Source organism: Pseudopipra pipra, chromosome 3 (assembly GCF_036250125.1).
Source record: "Pseudopipra pipra isolate bDixPip1 chromosome 3, bDixPip1.hap1, whole genome shotgun sequence".
In the NCBI taxonomy this organism is placed as follows: domain Eukaryota; kingdom Metazoa; phylum Chordata; class Aves; order Passeriformes; family Pipridae; genus Pseudopipra; species Pseudopipra pipra.
Genome location: NC_087551.1, coordinates 113,594,492 through 113,615,994, shown reverse-complemented (window position 1 = coordinate 113,615,994; position 21,503 = coordinate 113,594,492). Strand labels below are relative to the sequence as shown.

The window sequence follows — 21,503 nt, the reverse complement described above, 5'->3', positions numbered from 1 at the left end:
GGTATGAAGCTGTCTCTTTTCTGCTCCTATGAACAGGAGCTTCAGGTGGAAAGGGAAAGATTGTCCACTCTAAGAACTACAAACCAAAATCTTGTTAAGGCCTCCCTCACCCCTGTGAGATTTGGGCAACCAAAGATGCTCCAACCCTCCTCTGCTTCTTCCTTCCCCATGTCCAGCCAGAGGTATTTTTAATGGCACCAATGGGCCTCGTGACCAGGTAGAATTTATATTAAATGGTGTTAAGGATGCTCAGTATTAGAGCCAAGCCTTTGTTTGACATTACTTGAACATAGGACCTTGGAGACAGTAAAAATTAATGCTGCACCTTTGTTTCCTTGAGGAATTGGGTTGAGTAACAGTAACAGTTGGCAGGCAAGTTAACCACAAACACTTGGCAAGAGGTGAAGAAACTGCAGCTTTTGCAATTTTATTCCCTCTATTTTCATCTCCGTGTCCAGAAGTTCACAGACACACCAGAAATTCAATTATCATTTTTTTTCCTACTGCAGAAGCAGCTCACTTTTAAAAATAAGTAAAGAATAAACAACTATGTCATGGTATGCTTTTAAGGGAAATAATTTGTAGGCGTGTTTTCACATGCATGTATATATCTCTGTGTGCACACTTCTGCACTCTCCTGGATACCTGTATACTTGGACAGGGCTCTGAGCAGCCTGTTCTAGTTGAAGATGTCCCTGCTAATTGCAGAAAGGTTGGGCTAGATGACCTTTGAAAGGTCCCTTCCAATTCCAACTGTTCTATGATTCTACTTTAGAATTTAATATCAAAGAACTGAAAAAATTACATCACTAGTAACTAAACTGATGAATCAGTCAGCAATTAAAATATTTCAGTTTAATTTTGATACTAAATGTTCTGCAAGATATGGTGTAATTTCCAGAGGTCTTGGTCAATTACAAACACCAGTAGTTCAAATCGGCAAATATATCGTTACCAATTATTAAGTACATTCATTATATGTCATATTAAAATACTGAGTGAACAATATTTGTTGACTGAAGTGAGGTGTAAAGTAAAATATGATCTAAAAAACTATTTCATATCTTAGACTCATGGAATGACCTGGGACCTTAAAGCTCATGTTGTTCCAACCCCCTGCCATGGGCAGGGTCACCTGCCACTATCCCGGGTTGCTCCAAGCCCCGTCCAACCTGCCCTTGGACACTTCCAGGGTTGGGGCAGCCACAGCTTCTCTGGGAAACCTGTGCCAGGGCCTCACCACCCTCATAGAGAAAAATTTGTTCCTAATATCTAACTTGGTGAAACCCCACCTGCAGAGCTGCCTCCAGCTCTGGGGTCCCCAGAACAAGAAGGACATGGAGCTGTTGGAGCGAGTCCAGAGGAGGCCACCAAGGTAATCAGAGGGATGGAGCAGATCTGCTGTGAGGAAAGGCTGAGGGAATTGGGATTGTCCAGCAGGAGAAGAGGAGGTTTCGGTGTGACCTTGTGGGGAATTTCGGCTGGACCGAGCCCCTGAGGTGGAGTGAGAGGGTGGCTGAGAATGAAGGCCCTGGTCCTGACAACGTACTGATGCATCCTGAGAGAGCAGAGGAGCAGCAGGAGAAGAGCTGTCCCATGGGAATGGGGAACACTGTCTCATGAGAACGAGGACTTGTTTTGAACAGAGAGACTGAGAAAAATATAAACATCAAAGGAATACAGGGACAGGTGCAGAGAAATGTTGTGAGAAAGTAGGACTGAGAAAGTCCAGCTAAAATCTACCTATTAGCTGTGAGAATTGTAGTTTGTGTATTTGAGCTGACCTATCTGTGTGATATACATGTACCAAAAGAGCTGTATTTAAGAGGCTGTAAATTGCAGCTCGTGGCTGCTGCTGCTTCCTTATTCTTTCCAATAAACCTTCTTGCTGAATATTACATGTTGTAGTCCGTCCCAACAACAACATGACCTAATTTCAGCCTTTCAGTATCTGAAGGGAGCCTGCAAGAAAGATGGGGAGAGACTACAAGGGCCTGGAGTGACAGGACAAGGGGGAATGGATTCAATCAGAAAGAGAGTTGGTTTAGATTAGATATTAGGAAAACATTCTTCACTGTGAGGGTGGTGAGGCCCTGGCACAGGCTGCCCAGAGAAGCTGTTGCAGCCCCATCCCTGGAAGTGTTCAAGGCCAGGTTGGACGTGGCTTGGAGCAACCTGGGATAGTGGAAGATGTCCCTGGCCATGTCAGGGGGTTGGAACAAGATGGTCTTCCAAGCCAACCCATTCTGTGATTCTCTGATTCTGTACTAATGGAACAGAGAATAAATTAACTGGGAGGGAAGAGGAACACGCAAATGCTTCGCATTGCAATGGATTATGTTGCTCCTAAGCAGGGACAGTTCAACGTGTGTCCCAAGATGTTTGACACATACCGTGGTGGGTTAACGTGTCTTACACAAACCAGAGTGTCACAAGAAGTGTTGCATGAATAACCTGGGATTTTCCAGAAACAAATTTCAACAGGTTGAGAGAGAAACCCTGTTTTATCGTTGGGAAGTGAAAAGCAGCTTGTTTCTGGTTGGATTAGATGCCACCAAAAAAACCTGTAAGTTTTTGATTGGTTCAATGTATAGCTGAGAAGAGAAAGCAGTTTTCAGTGCCTTTTAGAAACATCCTTTAAAAGAGGATCACAGCCCCACAGCTCAAATCCTCTGGAGGGAAGGGACCAAGAGCAGGTCTTTTTTGTCTTCTGAGCTCACCTGATACCTGGTAACATCTCAGTTCTTTTTAGCTTTTTTTGTCAATGTAAACTTTTGTCTTTCCTGCAACAATCCAACCCCAAAATAAAACCCCCAACCTCTGCATTCCTAACTTTAATTTCTATGTTAATGAAAAAGGTAAATATAAGTTTTCTGAAAATTGGACAGGTTGAATAAGTAGTTCAAATATGTACTAATACCTAGATTACTTTGATAAAAATATTCTGCTTACTAATTCATAGGGAAAACATCTGGCTGGGTCAGGTTCCTTTAGCGAGGTCTGTGGTCCAGAGAAATTGGTGGCCTCTTCAATAGAAATCTATCTATCTCTATATATTTCTCCATTAAATATACATAATATTTTAATATTAAATATATTAAAATAATTATTTAACACTAACATAATATATAATAAGTTTCATATTATAGATATTTATGTTCTATAATATATAATATATATTATATGTTTAATCTAGGCCTGTGTTGGGAACTTTATTTTATTTTTGGAATTATTAACTTTATCTCCTTGTTTTTCCTGATATTTTCAAATATACAGACATTTGTGTAAACTTCTAATTTGTGTAAACTTTCTAATGAATTTTGAAACAGTTTGGGCCCACCTTCTATGAATTCTGTTTGCAGAAATATGACATTTCAGCACAGTCTCAATTCCCTTCCATCCTGAAGAGAACATTATTTGTGACAGATGAGAACATTCCCTAATGCCAAGATATACAACATTAACAGCCACTTCTTTATCCATGAGTCCCTTCTTGGCCATCTTATCCTAGTTTCCTGATAATGCTTTAAACTATTAACCCTTTCAATGAAGGCATCACATGATTTCAAATTTTATTTATCAAATGGGAACTGATTTGGTTGTACATTTCCATTCCAGAACTGCTGCCTGTAGACCAAGACTGAAGATTGTGACAAAAATTATTTATTTCAGCTGTTATTTCTTGACAAATTTTGACATTACAATATGAACTATTTTTTCTCTGAACTTTACAACTTTGCCTGTATAATCACCTCATTTTGCCTACTGTTGCTTATCTACTAGATAAAACATTTAACTAAAAGTAAATTTATGATTACAACCCTGGAAGTGTTCAAGGTCAGGTTGGTTGGGTTTGGAGAAACCTGGTCTAGTGGAAGGTGTCCCTGCCCATGGCAGGGTGTTGGAATGAGGTGATCTTTAAGGTCCCTTCCAACCCAAACCATTCTGGGGTTTTATGATTCTTTTCTGGCTAAGGTCTGTTTTCAAAATGGGAAAGAATTGTGAGCAATTGTGTTGCCCCACACAGTAATCATGATATCATATGGGTCTTACTGGTTATTTTTGAATGCTTGAAGAAAAAGATCACATAGTTGCTATTTTTATTGACACATTATTTGTACAGTTCAGGAGATTGCAGATCCCAGGGACTGTCTGTCAAACATCTTTCTTGGTCCTTTTCCCTACACAGGGAGAATCCACAGTCATGAAGATCCTTTATCTGCTCTTTTCTCTCCTCTTCTTGACACTCCAGGTTTCTCCAGGTAAGATGGGAAAGAGATGCAAGAAAGGAGTATTTGTGCACCTGAAGTAAAATTCCCAAGCACATTTTAACAATTCCTGTTTAAAATTACTAGAATCCAAATAGGAATTAATCAAACAACTCAGTGCTGAAAACTTTTTCAAAGGCGGAGAAATTATAACTTCTGAAGAAAAGTGATTTTTCACTTCTAAGTGTCTTCCTAAAATGATTGTGTGAACTGCTCTGGTGTTAGGACACCTGAGATAGTGCCTGTGGTGGCCATGATCTTTAGAAAGCAGATGAAAATGAGGCCTGGCCAACTGTTTCTGGAAGGAGCCATTAATAAAACCTCTGAGTCATCCTTTCCCATAAGGTCCTGACAGTGAGTCAGGAAGTCTGTCTCATTCTCCACCTGGACTTTAGGGCCATCCACTTAGATGCAGTGTGAGCTGAGGATCCCACCTCTGGAAGGTGTAGACCTGCTTTGTAACCTCACCTCTCACATGGCCTTTCAAAATGACCAAATCTGGGCTTCTTAAGGCAACTTGGTGGCAAAGGCAGCTCAAGGGATGGAAAATCCTTCAACTGCATTGCCCTGCCCTGCAGAGCCAGAGGACAGGAAATGTTTTGTTATGGTTGCAGGTTTGTCTTCACCCCGGAGGGAAATGTTTCTCTGTAGAAAAGGGACCTGTCACCGGGGAGAATGCCCCATCCATATGGTTGAACATGGAAGTTGCTTTGGGATCCTCTCCTGCTGTAAATGGTGAGTTTCATGTTCACCAAGGCTCATCTGAAGTATGAGCTGGCAAATACTATTTCTGTGTCCCAAATCCCAAATTACTGAGAATTTAAATTAAATATAAAGGAGAAAAAAAAGCTCTTATGCCATGAGGACAGTCAAGTGTTACACATTGACTCAAGTGTTGCATGTTGTCCAAGAAGCTTTTGGACAAAGCTCTCAGGCACATGTTGGGATTATTGGGGTGTCCTGTGGAGGGCCTGGAGTTGGACTGGAGGATCCTTGTGGGTCTCTTCCAACTCAAGATGTTCTATGACTCAAGTAGGTCGAGCTCCACAGTGCTCTTTCTCCTGAGATATGCACCATGCTCTGCTCCAGCAAGAAGGAAAAAATACCATCAGAGAGGTCAACCTTGTGTTGTCTCAGCTCTGTTTGATCCCTTTCCATCTCCTGTGCCAGAGCGAAATATCAGGGTTTGGTATTTCCAGAACTGGGTTGCTGTGCTGTGACCACAGGTGCCTGAGTGCCTTTAAGGGTGTGCAAAAAGAGCACAACACTGTTGTAAAAAGAAATTATCATGTGAAAAATAGCCTTCTATTTTCACTCAGGAACGAAGGCATTCACCCCAATATCAATTCCCTTCTTTTCCTGAGACAATAGGGAAATATTTCTTACTCACAGGTGTGAGTGCACAGGGCTGTCCCAGCATGACTACACATGATATTATATATTTTGGAAAACACTTATACTCAAGAGGAAAATGCACATGGGTTGAGAGTAAATAGGGAGGAACTATAAACAGAAAGAAAATCAGAATATTTTTTTTTCTTTGTGCAGGCCGTGGGAGGTACAACGCTTCAGTGAACCAAACATTGAAGAGCATTGAAAATTTCTTCTAAATCCAGGAGTTTACTTGGAATCTTCTTACTGCTAAAACCACTGGATCCTGCTGCAAAGCCTCACATACCTTTCACTTCCAATGAAAAAAAGCTTTATGATATAGAGTAAATCCAAATGTATTCTGCATTGCTCCCCTTCCTTCTAAATAAATTGTTGTTGCTTTGCATTGATATCACTGAAACAAGGGTGTCTGCTGCATGGGCTGAGGTCATGATCCCACCTGGGTTTGACACAGAAACCCCAGAGGGCAACAATTTACAGTGCCTACAGCTCCTTAATTGGACCTTTTCTGAGTCATGTAGGTATCCGGGGCTAGACAGACATGGACTGAAGCCCTTAACCCACAGTGCCAAGAGTTAGGCTGGCTGGAAGAACACAGCTTCCCTTTTTGGGAAGAACATCTGAACCCTTTGTGGGTTCTGATGCCAAAATCCTTTTTTTCTTACTGTGCAGAAACCTTTTCTTGGGAAACATAAATAGTTGAAACCCCTCACTCCCCACTCTGGAGGCCCTGGGGCTCCTCCTCCTTGTGCTCCAGCACACTGTAACACTCCTTCCTGGGGGCTGTGCTGCTCCATGTCCCATCCCACCACATGGCAGGGAGGGACTCCCTTGTCCTCAAGAGAACTTGAGATGATCCCATGGGCAACCTCAATGAGATCTTTGTGGACCTCACAGAGAAACAGGTTTCCCAGGGTGGCTGTCCAGCTCCCCATCAAGGGAATATCACAAAGAGGTCCCATGGATCAGAAGGGCTGCCCTGCAGGGTGTGAGCAGGGGGTCTTCTCCTCTCCAACCCCCTGGACACAACCTGAGGTTAGAGTGGCTGCTCCCTGCCAAGGCTGACCTCACCCTCTCTGCAAAATGCCTCCGTGATTGTGATCCCCCTGTGGATAAATATGTGTGGGTGTCCAAGAACATGTGCGTTCACAAGGTGTAGTTCTGCTTGTACTGGTAGAGATTTCTCTGTCCAAGGAGGCCACCCTGTCCACTTCCAAAATTCCAACTGGGTATGCAGCACTTGGCAGAGATGCCAGGCTTCTGTTTCTTGGCATTTGCTTCCATCCTGTGTCACTGGGTAACTTAATCCAGCTCTCAGTTTCTAGGAAGACACCCCTAAGCTGACTACTTACCACAGCACACCACATCATTAAGGAAATGTTTCTGCTCCCTGTGAGGGCAGTGAGGCCCTGGCACAGGTTGCCCAGCGAAACTGTGGCTGCCCCAATCCCCAGGCCAGGTTGGACAGGGCTTGGAGCAACCTGGTCTAGTGGAAGGGGCATGGCAAGGGGGGTTGAACAAGATAATCTTTAAGGTCCCTTCCAAACCAAACCATTCCAGAATGATTCTATGAAAGAAGGACAGTTCATCTCAGACTGGACTGGTGCTGTGTCTGCACCAACTAATTACTGTCTCCATCCTAAAGATTTTCCAGCCCATGTGCTACTGTGCAGGGGGTGTCACAAGACGTGTTGCAGAAGGATAAGGATGACATTGCAACAGCCCCAGGAGGCCCCTCAGCCTCTGCCACTGCAGCAGGGAGGGACGAGGGGCAGCCCCAGCACCCCCACACTGATGGGGCACTGCCTGGTTGGCCAAGGGCAGTTGTGTCAGCAGGAAGAAGTGCATGTCCCACCCTCTGGCAATGGTGTAAAACCAGGTTGTTTTGGGCAAAGTGATACTCCTCAGTTGTGACTCTTCTGTGTACAGGTGACTCCAGGTCAAATTGTTACAGCCCTTTGCTGCCTTGGTGTGCTCTCAACCACCTCCTTCATCAGGTAGGGGACTTCCAGGAGACCAAAACCCTTCCCTGCCCTCATGCTCTTCCCTGGCTCACTGCTGCACTGGGTAGGAGACTGTCATTGCTGGGAATTCTGGGAATGGTCTGGAGTTGGGGATGGACACTCCCAAGCTGAGCTGGGAGGTACTTTCCTGAGCTCAGCAAAGCAGGGGTGATCATGCAGAAAGTTTGGGGCAGCCAGCTTTGGGCTGGCTGAGGTACTGGACAGCACTGGGTGAGACTTTAGCTTGGCATCTCCTGGTACAAGGATTGCCCTAAATTCTTGACCCTGGTTTGGTTCTTGGTGTGTCCTTTCTGCAGCCCCGTGATACCCAGGGCAGGCACCAGCCATGCGGATGCTGTACCTGCTTCTCCCCTTCATTCTCCTGTTGGTCCACAGTGCTGCAGGTGAGAGGGACAGAGGGGAGATGGGTGAGGTGTGAACCCCCATCTGTGGGGTTTTCCAGTTCCTGAGAAGCAACCAGATTTCTCAGATATACATAATATTTGGGAGGGATTGTCTCTTACGAAGAGTTGGGCAAATGAGGACCCAGCACAGCTCTTCCTGTAGTTCATACTGGTCTTTCCCTGTGTTTCCCCACATGCACACATGTTGCTGCAGAAAAAATAAAGCCTGCCTGGAGAGGTAAAGATGTTTGGATTGGTGCTAAATGCCCATAGGAGACTGAGATGCAGAGCCATTGCCAGCTGCTCTGGAACAAGACATATTTTTTACAGTTATCCCATACTCATTTTATTCAACCTCTTTCACTGTGCAGGATCCTCCCTGGCCCCAGGAAATAAGGAAGAATGCAAACGAGAAAACGGCTACTGTGGGTTTCTGAAGTGCTCTTTCCCCTATGGCATCCAGGGAAAATGTTCAAGGTTTTTCTATTGCTGCAAAAAGTAAGTTTTATAATCACAAAAGGTACTGTCATGGCACAAATTGTTTGAGTGCCCATGGTTAGCTAATGGCTCAGTGCTCTACATGCTCCAAGGCAGAGCCCAGGGGAGGAAAGGGACCTGTCCTGACTGGGGTTGCAGGAGCCTCAGGTCAGCCTGTGCCTCCCCACTCTCCTCCAGTCCCAGGAAGCTCATTCAGGTTTGCAGAGCACTCATCCAAGCCACCAAAGAGTGAAGCATTTACTGTTCTTGGGCAGCACTGAGGACATGATTTAGGTTTTGCTGCATCTGCACAGATTGGGAGTCAGGGCTGCCACCACTAAGATAACCCAGGTCCCAACTGTCTGCACAAAGGACTGGGCCTCACCTGTGCTGAGCCTGAGTCTCCTGCACCACAGACTGGATGGTCCTTGTGGGGAAGGTGGGAGAGAGTGGGAGGAAAAGTTATCACAGCTGACATGCTTCTCTGTTTTCTATGTACAGAATCTGGGGTTGAGACCCTGAAGTGTCCAAGCAGGACGTCCCCCTCGCTTCTGGCTCCTGGAACCATCTCCTGAGGTCCTTTCCCTCCCTGCCTCTGCCATGCCCAGCTGCTGGCACAGCAGCAGCAGCAGCTGCTCCTGCTGGGTGCTGCTGGGCTGGAGACATCTCGTCCCAGCTGTGGGGTCTGTGGGGCAGAGGCTGCTTTTCCCGGCTTGAATAAAGATGAGCAGTTTGGCATTGCAGGGCTGGGCCGTGTGTGCGTGTCCTTGGCATGGAGGCTGTGCTGTGCCTGCTGGCTGTGGGGGTGGCAAAGGTGGCTTGGTGTGAGGAGAAGCAGCTGGGGATGCTGGGGCTGACCAGTGTGTGTGTCCCTGGGGATGCTCCAGCCTGGCAGTGGAGTGGGGACACAGAGCCTGTCAGTGCCTGTTGGTGCAGGGTGTTTGGTGGTGTTGTGATAAAGTTGCTCTGGGGTTGCCCCATCTGGGGGAGCAGGAGCCCTCTCTTGGTCCTGCTGGCTATGGGGGTCTCTTGTCCCTGACAGCCAGGGCTTTATGCACAGGGCTGTGCTGGGTGTTGTGTTCCTTTGGTGGGTATAGCCAGGACTGCCCACTGAATCCACCCCAGATGTCTCAGAGTTCCCAGCATATCGTGGGCTGGGACCTCCTCCTCCATCTGCAGTGGGGCTCAGTGCTGCAGCACAGTCCCCACTCAGCTCCCTCCTGATTCCAGCCCCAAGGCACCAACCCCCCTACCAGCTCCACAGCTCCTCTCCCTTCCACAGCCCCCCTGGAGGAGCCTGATCCTGCAGCCAGCCCACAGAAAACCTTTTCATGCCTTGCATGGAAGCAGGTCTTCCACTAGGTGACCTCTCCAAAGGATCCCTTGGACCCCAGCCTGGAAAAGTCCAGAAGCGTAATCTGGGTTGTCCTCTCGGCCTGCCTCAGGCAAACAGGGATTACATCACCATTCTCTCCCAACAACCAGTGACCTCGGCCTTCCTGTGAGTGCAGACCCCTGCCCTGTGCAGTCACACCCACGGGTGTGCCCCTGCACACAAGGGTATGGCAGCAACTGGGGATCCCAACCATTTCACTCAATCCCTTCCATCCCAAGGAGACAGATCACCCGCAGCACTCCATCCCTCACTTCCACACCTTCTGCCTCCCTGCTGGCTGGGCAGCCCTTCCCAGAGCCATGGGGCTGATGCTTTCATCTGCTCCTAGGACATCTCAACATCACAAGTCCTTAAGATGAGGGTCCCTGCTGGATTTGGAGTAGTCCGGTCTCCCGTGACATCAAACTCTGTGTCCACATCAGTTGGGCTCTTTCCTCACACCCACCATCAAGATCCCACCCTGCTGTCCAGGTCCAGCACAGCAGGTTCCCACTGACTTTTTAGGATAATTCCCTTCAGTTTCATTCGTGTATCCTTTAATTGAACATTTAGGAGTCACCATGAATATCATTTATCTCAGCAGCTCAAAGCTGTTCTGCTGTTCTTCAACAAGACTGATGGGGTTGTGGCGAGTCATCCATGAGCTTAATATAGTAGTGATGGAGGAGAAACAGCAAGAAAAGGAGACAGATAATGGATAAATGATATTTTTGTTACCCATGATATGACATGACTTCCATGGAAGGAGTGAACTGGAGATGCTGATCACAGAATCAAAAAATCATAGTTTAGCTTGGGAGAGACCTTTAAAGGTCGTCTAGTACAAGCAATGAGAAGGGACATTTTCAACTAGACCAGGTTGCTCAGAGTCCCATCCAACCTGACCTTGCATGTTGCCAGGGATGGGTCATCCACCACCTCTCTGGGCAATCTGTGTCAATCTTTCCCCACCCTCGGTGCAAAAAAATTTCTTCCTTATATCTAATCTAAATGGACCCTCCTTGCCCTATGCATGGATCTGAACATCAACTGATAAATGCACACAGTAACCAATATACTATTTCCAAAACGTCAGAGGAAACTTTAAATAAAAGCAAAGATAAAAGCCCTCTTTCACATCCTATGCTTCCTCGTTATTTTGTCAAGTTGGAGGAGTCAAGGAGAGAAGTCTTATTGACTATTTGAGGCTGGTTGCTGCTGCAAATTCCAAGCAGGTCATGCCAGGCCCCTCAGCCCATGTGCTGCTGTGCAGGGGGTGTCACAAGACGTGTTGCAGGAGGATAACGGTGACATTGCAACAGCCCCAGGAGGCACCTCAGCCTCTGCCACTGCAGCAGGGAGGGAACCAGGCTGTTTTGGGCAAAGCAGCATTCCCTGACCCCAAGGGCATCTGGAGCCAAGTGATTCCTGTTGGATTTGCTGCTGCCTGAACACCAAGATCTTCATCAGGTAGGTGACTGTGGGGTCTCTTTCTGGAAAGCTGCCCATTCAGGTTCTCAGCTCAAAACCCATCTGCACAGACTCACCTAAAGGACAAAGAGCTGGAAGTATCCAGGTGTGCTCTTAGGCCATCGGAGACGTCTGGGAAAGAGAATAAAACCCTTCATATGCGTCTAAGAGATGAGAACATGTGGGAGGTGAATCTAAGCTTTCCTAAGGAGAGGATAGACTGGTAATGTGCCTGGATACTGCAGGAGGGACCCGAGATCCTCTTTGTGGGCAAATGGAGACTTTCTTTGGATGGAATTGGTAACAACTGGAGTCAGGTGTGCAGTCTGTTCTCCTGAGAATGTTTGTGGAAGATTTTAGAGAAAGTTATTGGAAAAGGATCATCTTAGATAATGGATTTCCCAGAAATCGAGACATCACAAAACACTCCCAAGATGTTCAGGCTGTCACAGACCTCAGAATGGTTCTTAAGAGAAAGGTAGAGGAAAGATCAAACTGCAGTTTGGGGAACCCCAGTGCCCAGGCTTCTGCACCCCCTGGGGTTCTCCATGTCCTCATTGCCTTGGTGTTCCCTTTGCAGCCCTGTGAAGACGTGGGAGTGGTGGATCAGCCATGAAGATCCTGTACCTGCTCTTCCCCTTGCTCCTCCTGCTGCTCCAGGGTGCTGCAGGTGAGAGGGAAAAAGAGGAATCAGGGTAACATGTGATCCTCCATCATTGGAGTTTTCATTTCCCTGAAAGTTACAATGTTAGTGGGAGTGATACAAATGTCAGGGGGCATTGATGAGAAAGTGTTTCTCCAGTGGTCTTCCAACAGGACACAGACTTGGTATTGAGAGTATTCTTGAGCACAGAAGCTTGGCTTATTCTGTAGGTCAGGAATGGGTTTGGTTTCAAGCTCCAACTCTACACACAGATGTTCCTTTTTCAGTGTCCCTGGATTCTCTCTTGCCCTGTAGAGGGATGGGGAGAGCCCCAGGACTGTTTGGATTGGTGGGTCTCCATGGGACACAAAGCATTTGGGCCCTTCTCATCTAGTGCTGCATCAACTGAGTGTCCCAAAACATCATTAGCCCAAGGCATGATCCCTGCAAGGGCTGGGCAAGGACTTTCCCTCAGAGGTCACACCAATCATGGCACAGCCAGGACAGGCATGTGGGATGGGAGGAGTCCCCTGCTTTCCAGCTGTGCTGGGGCAGGCAGTGTTGGCAATGCAGCTGGGCAGCCAGCAAGACTCTTCCTTGACCTCATACTGGTCCTTCCCACTCTCTGCTCTTGTGTGCACCAATTTATGGGGAAAGAAACCTTCTAGGTGAGACATGTTGCTCTTGAAGCTGTATCTGTGGGGAGGTTGGAGCTGAGCACAACTATTGGCCTGAGATGCAGAGGGAGTGTCAGCCTTTCTGCAAACATGTACAGCTCTCCCAGACTGTTGCTTTAATTGTTCTGTGTGTGTCTTGCCTCATGGAAACAGGAAGCACATTCAAATGCAAAATACATGGGGGAGACTGCAGATTTGGGAAATGCCCCTACGGTACAAAACCGGTTGGAAGATGCTCAACATTTAGAGTATGTTGCAAAAGGTAAGTAAGAGATCCCTGGTTCACAAAGGTAGTTCTCCTTTTTCCACAGAAAGCCTTGTTACAAAGTTATCTCTAGCTAATGCCTGCTAAATAATCTACTGCACTTGCGGTTAGTGGGAGAGGCCCAAGAAGGAAGACAAAAGCCCTTGTGGGTTTAGGCCAGGCTGGAGTGGTGCTGCAGGAGCTCCAGGTCAGCCAGTGCCTCCCAACTCTCCTCCAGTGCCAGGAGGCTCATTCAGGCTTTGCAGAGGACTCACCCAAGACACCAAAGAGTGAAGTATTTACTGTCCTTGGGAGGCACTGAGGACATGATCCAGGTTTTGCTGCATCTGCACAGACTTGAAGTCAGGGCTGCCAGCACTAAGATAACCCAGGTCCAAACTGTCTGCACAAAGGACTGGACCTCACTTGTGCTGAGCCTGAGTCTCCTGCACCACAGACTGGATGGTGCTTGCGGGGGAGGTGGGTGAGAGTGGAAGGGAAAGTTACAGGAGCTGACGTGCTTCTCTGCTTTCTTTGTACAGCACCTGGGGTTGAGACCCTGAAATGTCCCAGCGGGATGTTCCCCTCACTTCTGGCTCCTGGAACCATCTCCCGATGTCCTTTCCCCTCCCTGCCTCTGCCATGCCCAGCTGCTGGCACAGCAGCAGTGGCAGCTGCTCCTGCTGGGTGCTGCTGGGCTGGAGACATCTCGTCCCAGCTGTGGGGTCTGTGGGGCAGAGGCTGCTTTTCCCAGCTTGAATAAAGATGAGCAGTTTGGCATTGCAGGGCTGGGCCGTGTGTGCGTGTCCTTGGCATGGAGGCTGTGCTGTGCCTGCTGGCTGTGGGGGTGGCAAAGGTGGCTTGGTGTGAGGAGAAGCAGCTGGGGATGTTGGGGGTCCCCAGTGTCTGGGTGTCCCTGGGGATGCTCCTGCCTGTCAGTGAGTGGGGACACAGAGCCTGTCAGTGCCTGTTGGTGCAGGATGTTTGTTGTGGGAGTGATGGAGCAGCTCTGCAGATGCTCCCTGTGAGAAGTGAGACCTGTGTCCTGGTCCTGCCAGTCACAGGTGTCCCTTGTCCCTGACAAGCACAGTATGACTAAACCATGTCACCAGTTCCATATCTACATGGTTATGAATCCTTCTGGGGATGGGGACTCCACAATACTCTGGACAGCTGCGCCAGTTCCTGACCAGACTTTTGGTGAAGAAATTGTTCCTAATGCCTGAACTAAACCTCCCAGGTGTAATTGAGGCCATTTCCTCTGCTCCTGTCACTTGTTCCCTGGGAGAAGGGACCAATCTGAAAAAAGCTTCCACTGCCATTGCTTTCCAGAAATGGAGAGTTTACTGAGGGATATTCAGATCAGCCCTTTCTGCCACGGCCTTTCCTCTCCCTGTGCTCTCCTCTCCTGTCACTGACCCTGAGTGGTCACCACGAGCACCCTTCACCTCTGCAGAGCAAAGCTCTTCCTCCATTCCAGGCAGCTCCTGCCCAGCTTGTGTGTCACAGGATGTGTTGCAGGAGGATAATGGTGATATTGTAACATCCCCAGGAGGCCCCTCAGCCTCTGCCACTGCAGCAGGGAGGGATGAGGGGCAGCCCCAGCACCCCCACACTGATGGGGCACTGCCTGGTTGGCCAAGGGCAGTTGTGTCAACAGCAATAAGGGCATGTTCCACCCACCAGGAGGGGTATAAAACCAGGCTGTTTTAGGCAAAGTAGCATTCCCTGTTCCCAAGGGCATCTGGAGCCGAACGATTGCTGTTGGATTTGCTGCTGCTTGAACACCAAGACCTTCACCAGGTAAGTGACTGTTGGGTCTCTTTCTGGAAACCTCCCTATTCAGGTGCTCAGCTCAAAGCCCATCTGCACAGATTCACCCAGCGGACAAAGAGCTGGAAGTATCCAGGTGTGCTCTTAGGCCATCGGAGATGTCTGGGAAAGAGAATAAAAGCCTTCATATAAGTCTAAGAGCTGAGAACATGTGGGAGGTGAATCTAAGATTTCCTAAGGAGAGGATAGACTGGAAATGTATCTTCATGCTGCAGGAGGGACCCGAGATCTTCTTTGTGGGCAAATGGAGACTTTCTTTGGATGGAATGGGCAAGAACTGGGGTCAGGTGTGCAGTCTGTTCTCTGGGGAAGGTGTGTGCAAGATTTTAGAGAAAGTTATTGGAAAAGGATCATCTTAGATAATGGATTTCCCAGAAATCGAGACATCACAAAACACTCCCAAGATGTTCAGGGTGTCACAGACCTCAGAATTGTTCTTAAGAGAAAGGTAGAGGAAAGATCATGGGCTGTGTTTGGAGGCAGCCCCTCTGTAGTTTGGGGAACCCCAGTGCCCAGGCTTTGCATCCCCTGAGGTCCTCCATGTCCTCATTGCCTTGTTGTGCCCTCTGCAGCCCTGCGAAGACGTGGGAGTGGTGGATCAGCCATGAAGATCCTGTACCTGCTCTTCCCCTTGCTCCTCCTGCTGGTCCAGGTTGCTGCAGGTGAGAGAGAAAGAGGGGATTTGGAGGAAGGTCTTGGCCCCCATAACTGGAATTTTCCATGTCCTGAGAAGTAACCAAGTTCCTTGGAAGCATGAAATGTTAGGGGGGATTGAGGAAAATGGAGTTTTTCAAGTGAATTTCTAACAGACATTGATGTGGGGTGTGTGGAGCCCCTGGAAATACAAGCCTGGCTTCTTCTGTGGGTAAAGAAGGGGTTTGGTTTCAAGCTCCAACTCTGCACCCAGATGTTCCTTTTTCAGTGTCTCTGCATGCTCTCTTGCCCCATACAGAGGTGGGAAAGAGCCCCAGGACTGTTTAGGTTGGTGGGTCTCCATGGGACACAGCACTGTCCTTTCTCATCTAGTACTGCATATACTGAGTGTCCCAAAACCTCATTAGCCCAAGGCTTGATCCCTGCAAGGGCTGGGCAAGGACTTTCCCTCAGAGGTCACACCAATCATGGCACAGCCAGGACAGGCATGTGGGATGGGAGGAGTCCCCTGCTTTCCAGCTGTGCTGGGGCAGGCAGTGTTGGCAATGCAGCTGGGCAGCCAGCAAGGCTCTTCTTCGACCTCATGCTGGTCCTTCCCACTCTCTTCTCTTGTGTGCACCAATTTATGGGGAAAGAGTCCTTCTAGGTGAGACATGTTGCTCTTGAAGTTGTATCTGTGGGAAGGTTGGAGCTGAGGATAACTACTGGCCTGAAATGCAGGGGCAGTGTCAGCCTTTCTGCAAAGCTACAGAGCTCTCCCAGACTTTTGATTTAATTGTTCTCTGTGTATCTTTCCCCACAGAAACACAAAGCGAATTCAAGTGCCTACTAAGCGGGGGTGACTGCAGATTTGCGATATGTGCCTATGGTACAAAACCAATTGGAAGATGCTCAACATTTAGAGTATGTTGCAAAAGGTAAGTAAGAGATCCCTGGTTCACAGAGGTAGTTCTCCTTTTCCCACAGAAAGCTTTGTTACAAAGTTATCTCTAGCTAATGCCTGCTAAATAATTACCTGCACTTGCGGTTAGTGGGAGAGGCCCAAGAAAGAAGGTAAAAGCCCTTTTGGGTTTGGGCCAGGCTGGAGTGGGGCTGCAGGAGCCCCAGGTCAGGCAGTGCCTCCCCACTCTCCTCCAGTGCCAGGAGGCTCATTCAGGCTTTGCACAGGACTCACCCAAGCCAACAAAGAGTGAAAAGTTTGTGGTCTTTGGGCAGCACCCAAGGACCTGAGAGGACATGATCCAGGTTTTGCTGCATCTGCACAGACTTGGAGTCAGGGCTGTCCCCACTAAGATAACCCTGATCGAAACTGTCTGCATGAAGGACTGGGCCTCACCTGTGCTGAGCCTGAGTCTCCTGCACCACAGACTGGATGGTCCTTTTGGGGGAGGTGGGAGACAGTGGGAGGAAAAGTTACAAGAGCTGACATACCTCTCTGCTTTCTTTGTACAGTATGTGGCATTGAAACCCTGAAATGTCCAAGCAGGATGTTCCCCTCACTTCTGGCTCCTGGAACCATCTCCCGATGTCCTTTCCCTTCCCTGCCTCTGCCATGCCCAGCTGCTGGCACAGCAGCAGTGGCAGCTGCTCCTGCTGGGTGTTGCTGGGCTGGAGACATCTCGTCCCAGCTGTGGGGTCTGTGGGGCAGAGGCTGCTTTTCCCAGCTTGAATAAAGATGAGCAGTTTGGCATTGCAGGGCTGGGCCGTGTGTGCGTGTCCTTGGCATGGAGGCTGTGCTGTGCCTGCTGGCTGTGGGGGTGGCAAAGGTGGCTTGGTGTGAGGAGAAGCAGCTGGGGATGCTGGGGCTGACCAGTGTGTGTGTCCCTGGGGATGCTCGTGACTGGCAGTGGAGTGGGGACATAGAGCCTGTCAGTGCCTGTTAGCGCTGGGTGTTTGGTGGTGTTGTGATAAAGTTGCTCTGGGGTTGCCCCATCTGGGGGAGCAGGAGCCCTCTCTTGGTCCTGCTGGTTATGGGGGTCTCTTGTCCCTGACAACCAGGGCTTTATGCACAGGGCTGTGCTGGGTGTTGTGTTCCTTTGGTGGGTATAGCCAGGACTGCCCACCGAATCCACCCCAGATGTCTCAGAGTTCCCAGCATATCATGGGCTGAGACCTCCTCCCCCATCTGCAGTGGGGCTCAGTGCTGCAGCACAGTCCCCACTCAGCTCCCTCCTGATTCCAGCCCCAAGGCACCAACCCCCCTACCAGCTCCACAGCTCCTCTCCCTTCCACAGCCCCCCTGGAGGAGCCTGATCCTGCAGCCAGCCCACAGAAAACCTTTTCATGCCTTGCATGGAAGCAGGTCTTCCACTAGGTGACCTCTCCAAAGGATCCCTTGGACCCCAGCCTGGAAAAGTCCAGAAGCGTAATCTGGGTTGTCCTCTCCGCCTGCCTCAGGCAAACAGGGATTACATCACCATTCTCTCCCAACAACCAGTGACCTTGGCCTTCCTGTGAGTGCAGACCCCTGCCCTGTGCAGTCACACCCACGGGTGTGCCCCTGCACACAAGGGTATGGCAGCAACTGGGGATCCCAACCATTTCACTCAATCCCTTCCATCCCAAGGAGACAGATCACCCGCAGCACTCCATCCCTCACTTCCACACCTTCTGCTTCCCTGCTGGCTGGGCAGCCCTTCCCAGAGCCATGGGCCTGATGCTTTCATCTGCTCCTAGGACATCTCAACATCACAAGTCCTTAAGATGAGGGTCCCTGCTGGATTTGGAGTAGTCCGGTCTCCTGTGACATCAAACTCTGTGTCCACATCAGTTGGGCTCTTTCCTCACACCCACCATCAAGATCCCACCCTGCTGTCCAGGTCCAGCACAGCAGGTTCCCACTGACTTTTTAGGATAATTCCCTTCAGTTTCATTCGTGTATCCTTTAATTGAACATTTAACAGTCACCATGAATATCATTTATCTCAGCAGCTCAAAGCTGTTCTGCTGTTCTTCAACAAGACTGATGGGGTTGTGGCGAGTCATCCATGAGCTTAATATAGTAGTGATGGAGGAGAAACAGCAAGAAAAGGAGACAGATAATGGATAAATGATATTTTTGTTACCCATGATATGACATGACTTCCATGGAAGGAGTGAACTGGAGATGCTGATCACAGAATCAAAAAATCATAGATTAGCTTGGAAGAGACCTTTAAAGGTCGTCTAGTACAAGCAATGAGAAGGGACATTTTCAACTAGACCAGGTTGCTCAGAGTCCCATGCAACCTGACCTTGCATGTTGCCAGGGATGGGTCATCCACCACCTCTCTGGGCAACCTGTGTCAATCTTTCCCCACCCTCGGTGCAAAAAAATTTCTTCCTTATATCTAATCTAAATGGACCCTCCTTGCCCTATGCATGGATCTGAACATCAACTGATAAATGCACACAGTAACCAATATACTATTTCCAAAACGTCAGAGGAAACTTTAAATAAAAGCAAAGATAAAAGCCCTCTTTCACATCCTATGCTTCCTCATTATTTTGTCAAGTTGGAGGAGTCAAGGAGAGAAGTCTTATTGACTATTTGAGGCTGGTTGCTGCTGCAAATTCCAAGCAGGTCATGCCAGGCCCCTCAGCCCATGTGCTGCTGTGCAGGGGGTGTCACAAGACGTGTTGCAGGAGGATAACGGTGACATTGCAACAGCCCCAGGAGGCACCTCAGCCTCTGCCACTGCAGCAGGGAGGGACGAGGGGCAGCCCCAGCACCCCCACACTGATGGGGCACTGCCTGGTTGGCCAAGGGCAGTTGTGTCAGCAGCAATAAGGGCATGTCCCACCCACCAGGAGGGGTATAAAACCAGGCTGTTTTGGGCAAAGCAGCATTCCCTGACCCCAAGGGCATCTGGAGCCAAGTGATTCCTGTTGGATTTGCTGCTGCCTGAACACCAAGATCTTCATCAGGTAGGTGACTGTGGGGTCTCTTTCTGGAAAGCTGCCCATTCAGGTTCTCAGCTCAAAACCCATCTGCACAGACTCACCTAAAGGACAAAGAGCTGGAAGTATCCAGGTGTGCTCTTAGGCCATCGGAGACGTCTGGGAAAGAGAATAAAACCCTTCATATGCGTCTAAGAGATGAGAACATGTGGGAGGTGAATCTAAGCTTTCCTAAGGAGAGGATAGACTGGTAATGTGCCTGGATACTGCAGGAGGGACCCGAGATCCTCTTTGTGGGCAAATGGAGACTTTCTTTGGATGGAATTGGTAACAACTGGAGTCAGGTGTGCAGTCTGTTCTCCTGAGAATGTTTGTGGAAGATTTTAGAGAAAGTTATTGGAAAAGGATCATCTTAGATAATGGATTTCCCAGAAATCGAGACATCACAAAACACTCCCAAGATGTTCAGGCTGTCACAGACCTCAGAATGGTTCTTAAGAGAAAGGTAGAGGAAAGATCAAACTGCAGTTTGGGGAACCCCAGTGCCCAGGCTTCTGCACCCCCTGGGGTTCTCCATGTCCTCATTGCCTTGGTGTTCCCTTTGCAGCCCTGTGAAGACGTGGGAGTGGTGGATCAGCCATGAAGATCCTGTACCTGCTCTTCCCCTTGCTCCTCCTGCTGCTCCAGGGTGCTGCAGGTGAGAGGGAAAAAGAGGAATCAGGGTAACATGTGATCCTCCATCATTGGAGTTTTCATTTCCCTGAAAGTTACAATGTTAGTGGGAGTGATGCAAATGTCAGGGGGCATTGATGAGAAAGTGTTTCTCCAGTGGTCTTCCAACAGGACACAGACTTGGTATTGAGAGTATTCTTGAACACAGAAGCTTGGCTTATTCTGTAGGTCAGGAATGGGTTTGGTTTCAAGCTCCAACTCTACACACAGATGTTCCTTTTTCAGTGTCCCTGGATTCTCTCTTGCCCTGTAGAGGGATGGGGAGAGCCCCAGGACTGTTTGGATTGGTGGGTCTCCATGGGACACAAAGCATTTGGGCCCTTCTCATCTAGTGCTGCATCAACTGAGTGTCCCAAAACATCATTAGCCCAAGGCATGATCCCTGCAAGGGCTGGGCAAGGACTTTCCCTCAGAGGTCACACCAATCATGGCACAGCCAGGACAGGCATGTGGGATGGGAGGAGTCCCCTGCTTTCCAGCTGTGCTGGGGCAGGCAGTGTTGGCAATGCAGCTGGGCAGCCAGCAAGACTCTTCCTTGACCTCATGCTGGTCCTTCCCACTCTCTGCTCTTGTGTGCACCAATTTATGGGGAAAGAAACCTTCTAGGTGAGACATGTTGCTCTTGAAGCTGTATCTGTGGGGAGGTTGGAGCTGAGCACAACTATTGGCCTGAGATGCACAGGGAGTGTCAGCCTTTCTGCAAACATGTACAGCTCTCCCAGACTGTTGCTTTAATTGTTCTGTGTGTGTCTTGCCTCATGGAAACAGGAAGCACATTCAAATGCAAAATACATGGGGGAGACTGCAGATTTGGGAAATGCCCCTACGGTACAAAACCGGTTGGAAGATGCTCAACATTTAGAGTATGTTGCAAAAGGTAAGTAAGAGATCCCTGGTTCACAAAGGTAGTTCTCCTTTTTCCACAGAAAGCCTTGTTACAAAGTTATCTCTAGCTAATGCCTGCTAAATAATCTACTGCACTTGCGGTTAGTGGGAGAGGCCCAAGAAGGAAGACAAAAGCCCTTGTGGGTTTAGGCCAGGCTGGAGTGGGGCTACAGGAGCCCAGGTCAGCCAGTGCCTCCCAACTCTCCTCCAGTGCCAGGAGGCTCATTCAGGCTTTGCAGAGGACTCACCCAAGACACCAAAGAGTGAAGTATTTACTGTCCTTGGGAGGCACTGAGGACATGATCCAGGTTTTGCTGCATCTGCACAGACTTGAAGTCAGGGCTGCCAGCACTAAGATAACCCAGGTCCAAACTGTCTGCACAAAGGACTGGACCTCACTTGTGCTGAGCCTGAGTCTCCTGCACCACAGACTGGATGGTGCTTGCGGGGGAGGTGGGTGAGAGTGGAAGGGAAAGTCACAGGAGCTGATGTGCTTCTCTGCTTTCTTTGTACAGCACCTGGGGTTGAGACCCTGAAATGTCCCAGCGGGATGTTCCCCTCACTTCT

The 21,503-nt window shown here is 48.8% G+C and overlaps 2 protein-coding genes and 1 long non-coding RNA gene across 4 annotated transcripts; all 3 read left to right on the top strand.

The window, feature by feature from the left end:
- Positions 1 to 2,545: 2,545 nt before the first annotated feature.
- On the top strand, positions 2,546 to 6,049 carry LOC135410661 (antimicrobial peptide THP2-like). Its single transcript, XM_064647374.1, has 4 exons — positions 2,546 to 2,730; positions 4,190 to 4,262; positions 4,883 to 5,003; positions 5,817 to 6,049. The coding sequence occupies exons 2-4, from the start codon at positions 4,205 to 4,207 to the stop codon at positions 5,863 to 5,865; spliced, it is 228 nt and encodes a 75-aa protein (XP_064503444.1). The 5' UTR covers positions 2,546 to 2,730; positions 4,190 to 4,204; the 3' UTR covers positions 5,866 to 6,049.
- A 1,491-nt stretch (positions 6,050 to 7,540) lies between these two features.
- LOC135412235 (ostricacin-2-like) lies at positions 7,541 to 8,569 on the top strand. Its single transcript, XM_064650801.1, has 3 exons — positions 7,541 to 7,657; positions 7,981 to 8,067; positions 8,439 to 8,569. Exons 2-3 carry the CDS (start codon positions 8,010 to 8,012, stop codon positions 8,567 to 8,569), a joined length of 189 nt encoding a protein of 62 aa, XP_064506871.1. The 5' UTR covers positions 7,541 to 7,657; positions 7,981 to 8,009.
- A 6,097-nt stretch (positions 8,570 to 14,666) lies between these two features.
- Positions 14,667 to 20,895, top strand: LOC135412237 (uncharacterized). 2 transcript variants are annotated; one of them, XR_010429541.1, is made up of 4 exons: positions 14,667 to 14,756; positions 15,359 to 15,448; positions 16,243 to 16,357; positions 16,893 to 17,113. It is a non-coding gene; the product is annotated as an uncharacterized LOC135412237 (long non-coding RNA). The 2 variants fall into 2 exon arrangements; XR_010429542.1 differs by lacking the exons at positions 16,243 to 16,357; positions 16,893 to 17,113 and adding an exon at positions 20,820 to 20,895.
- The last annotated feature ends 608 nt before the right edge of the window (positions 20,896 to 21,503 follow it).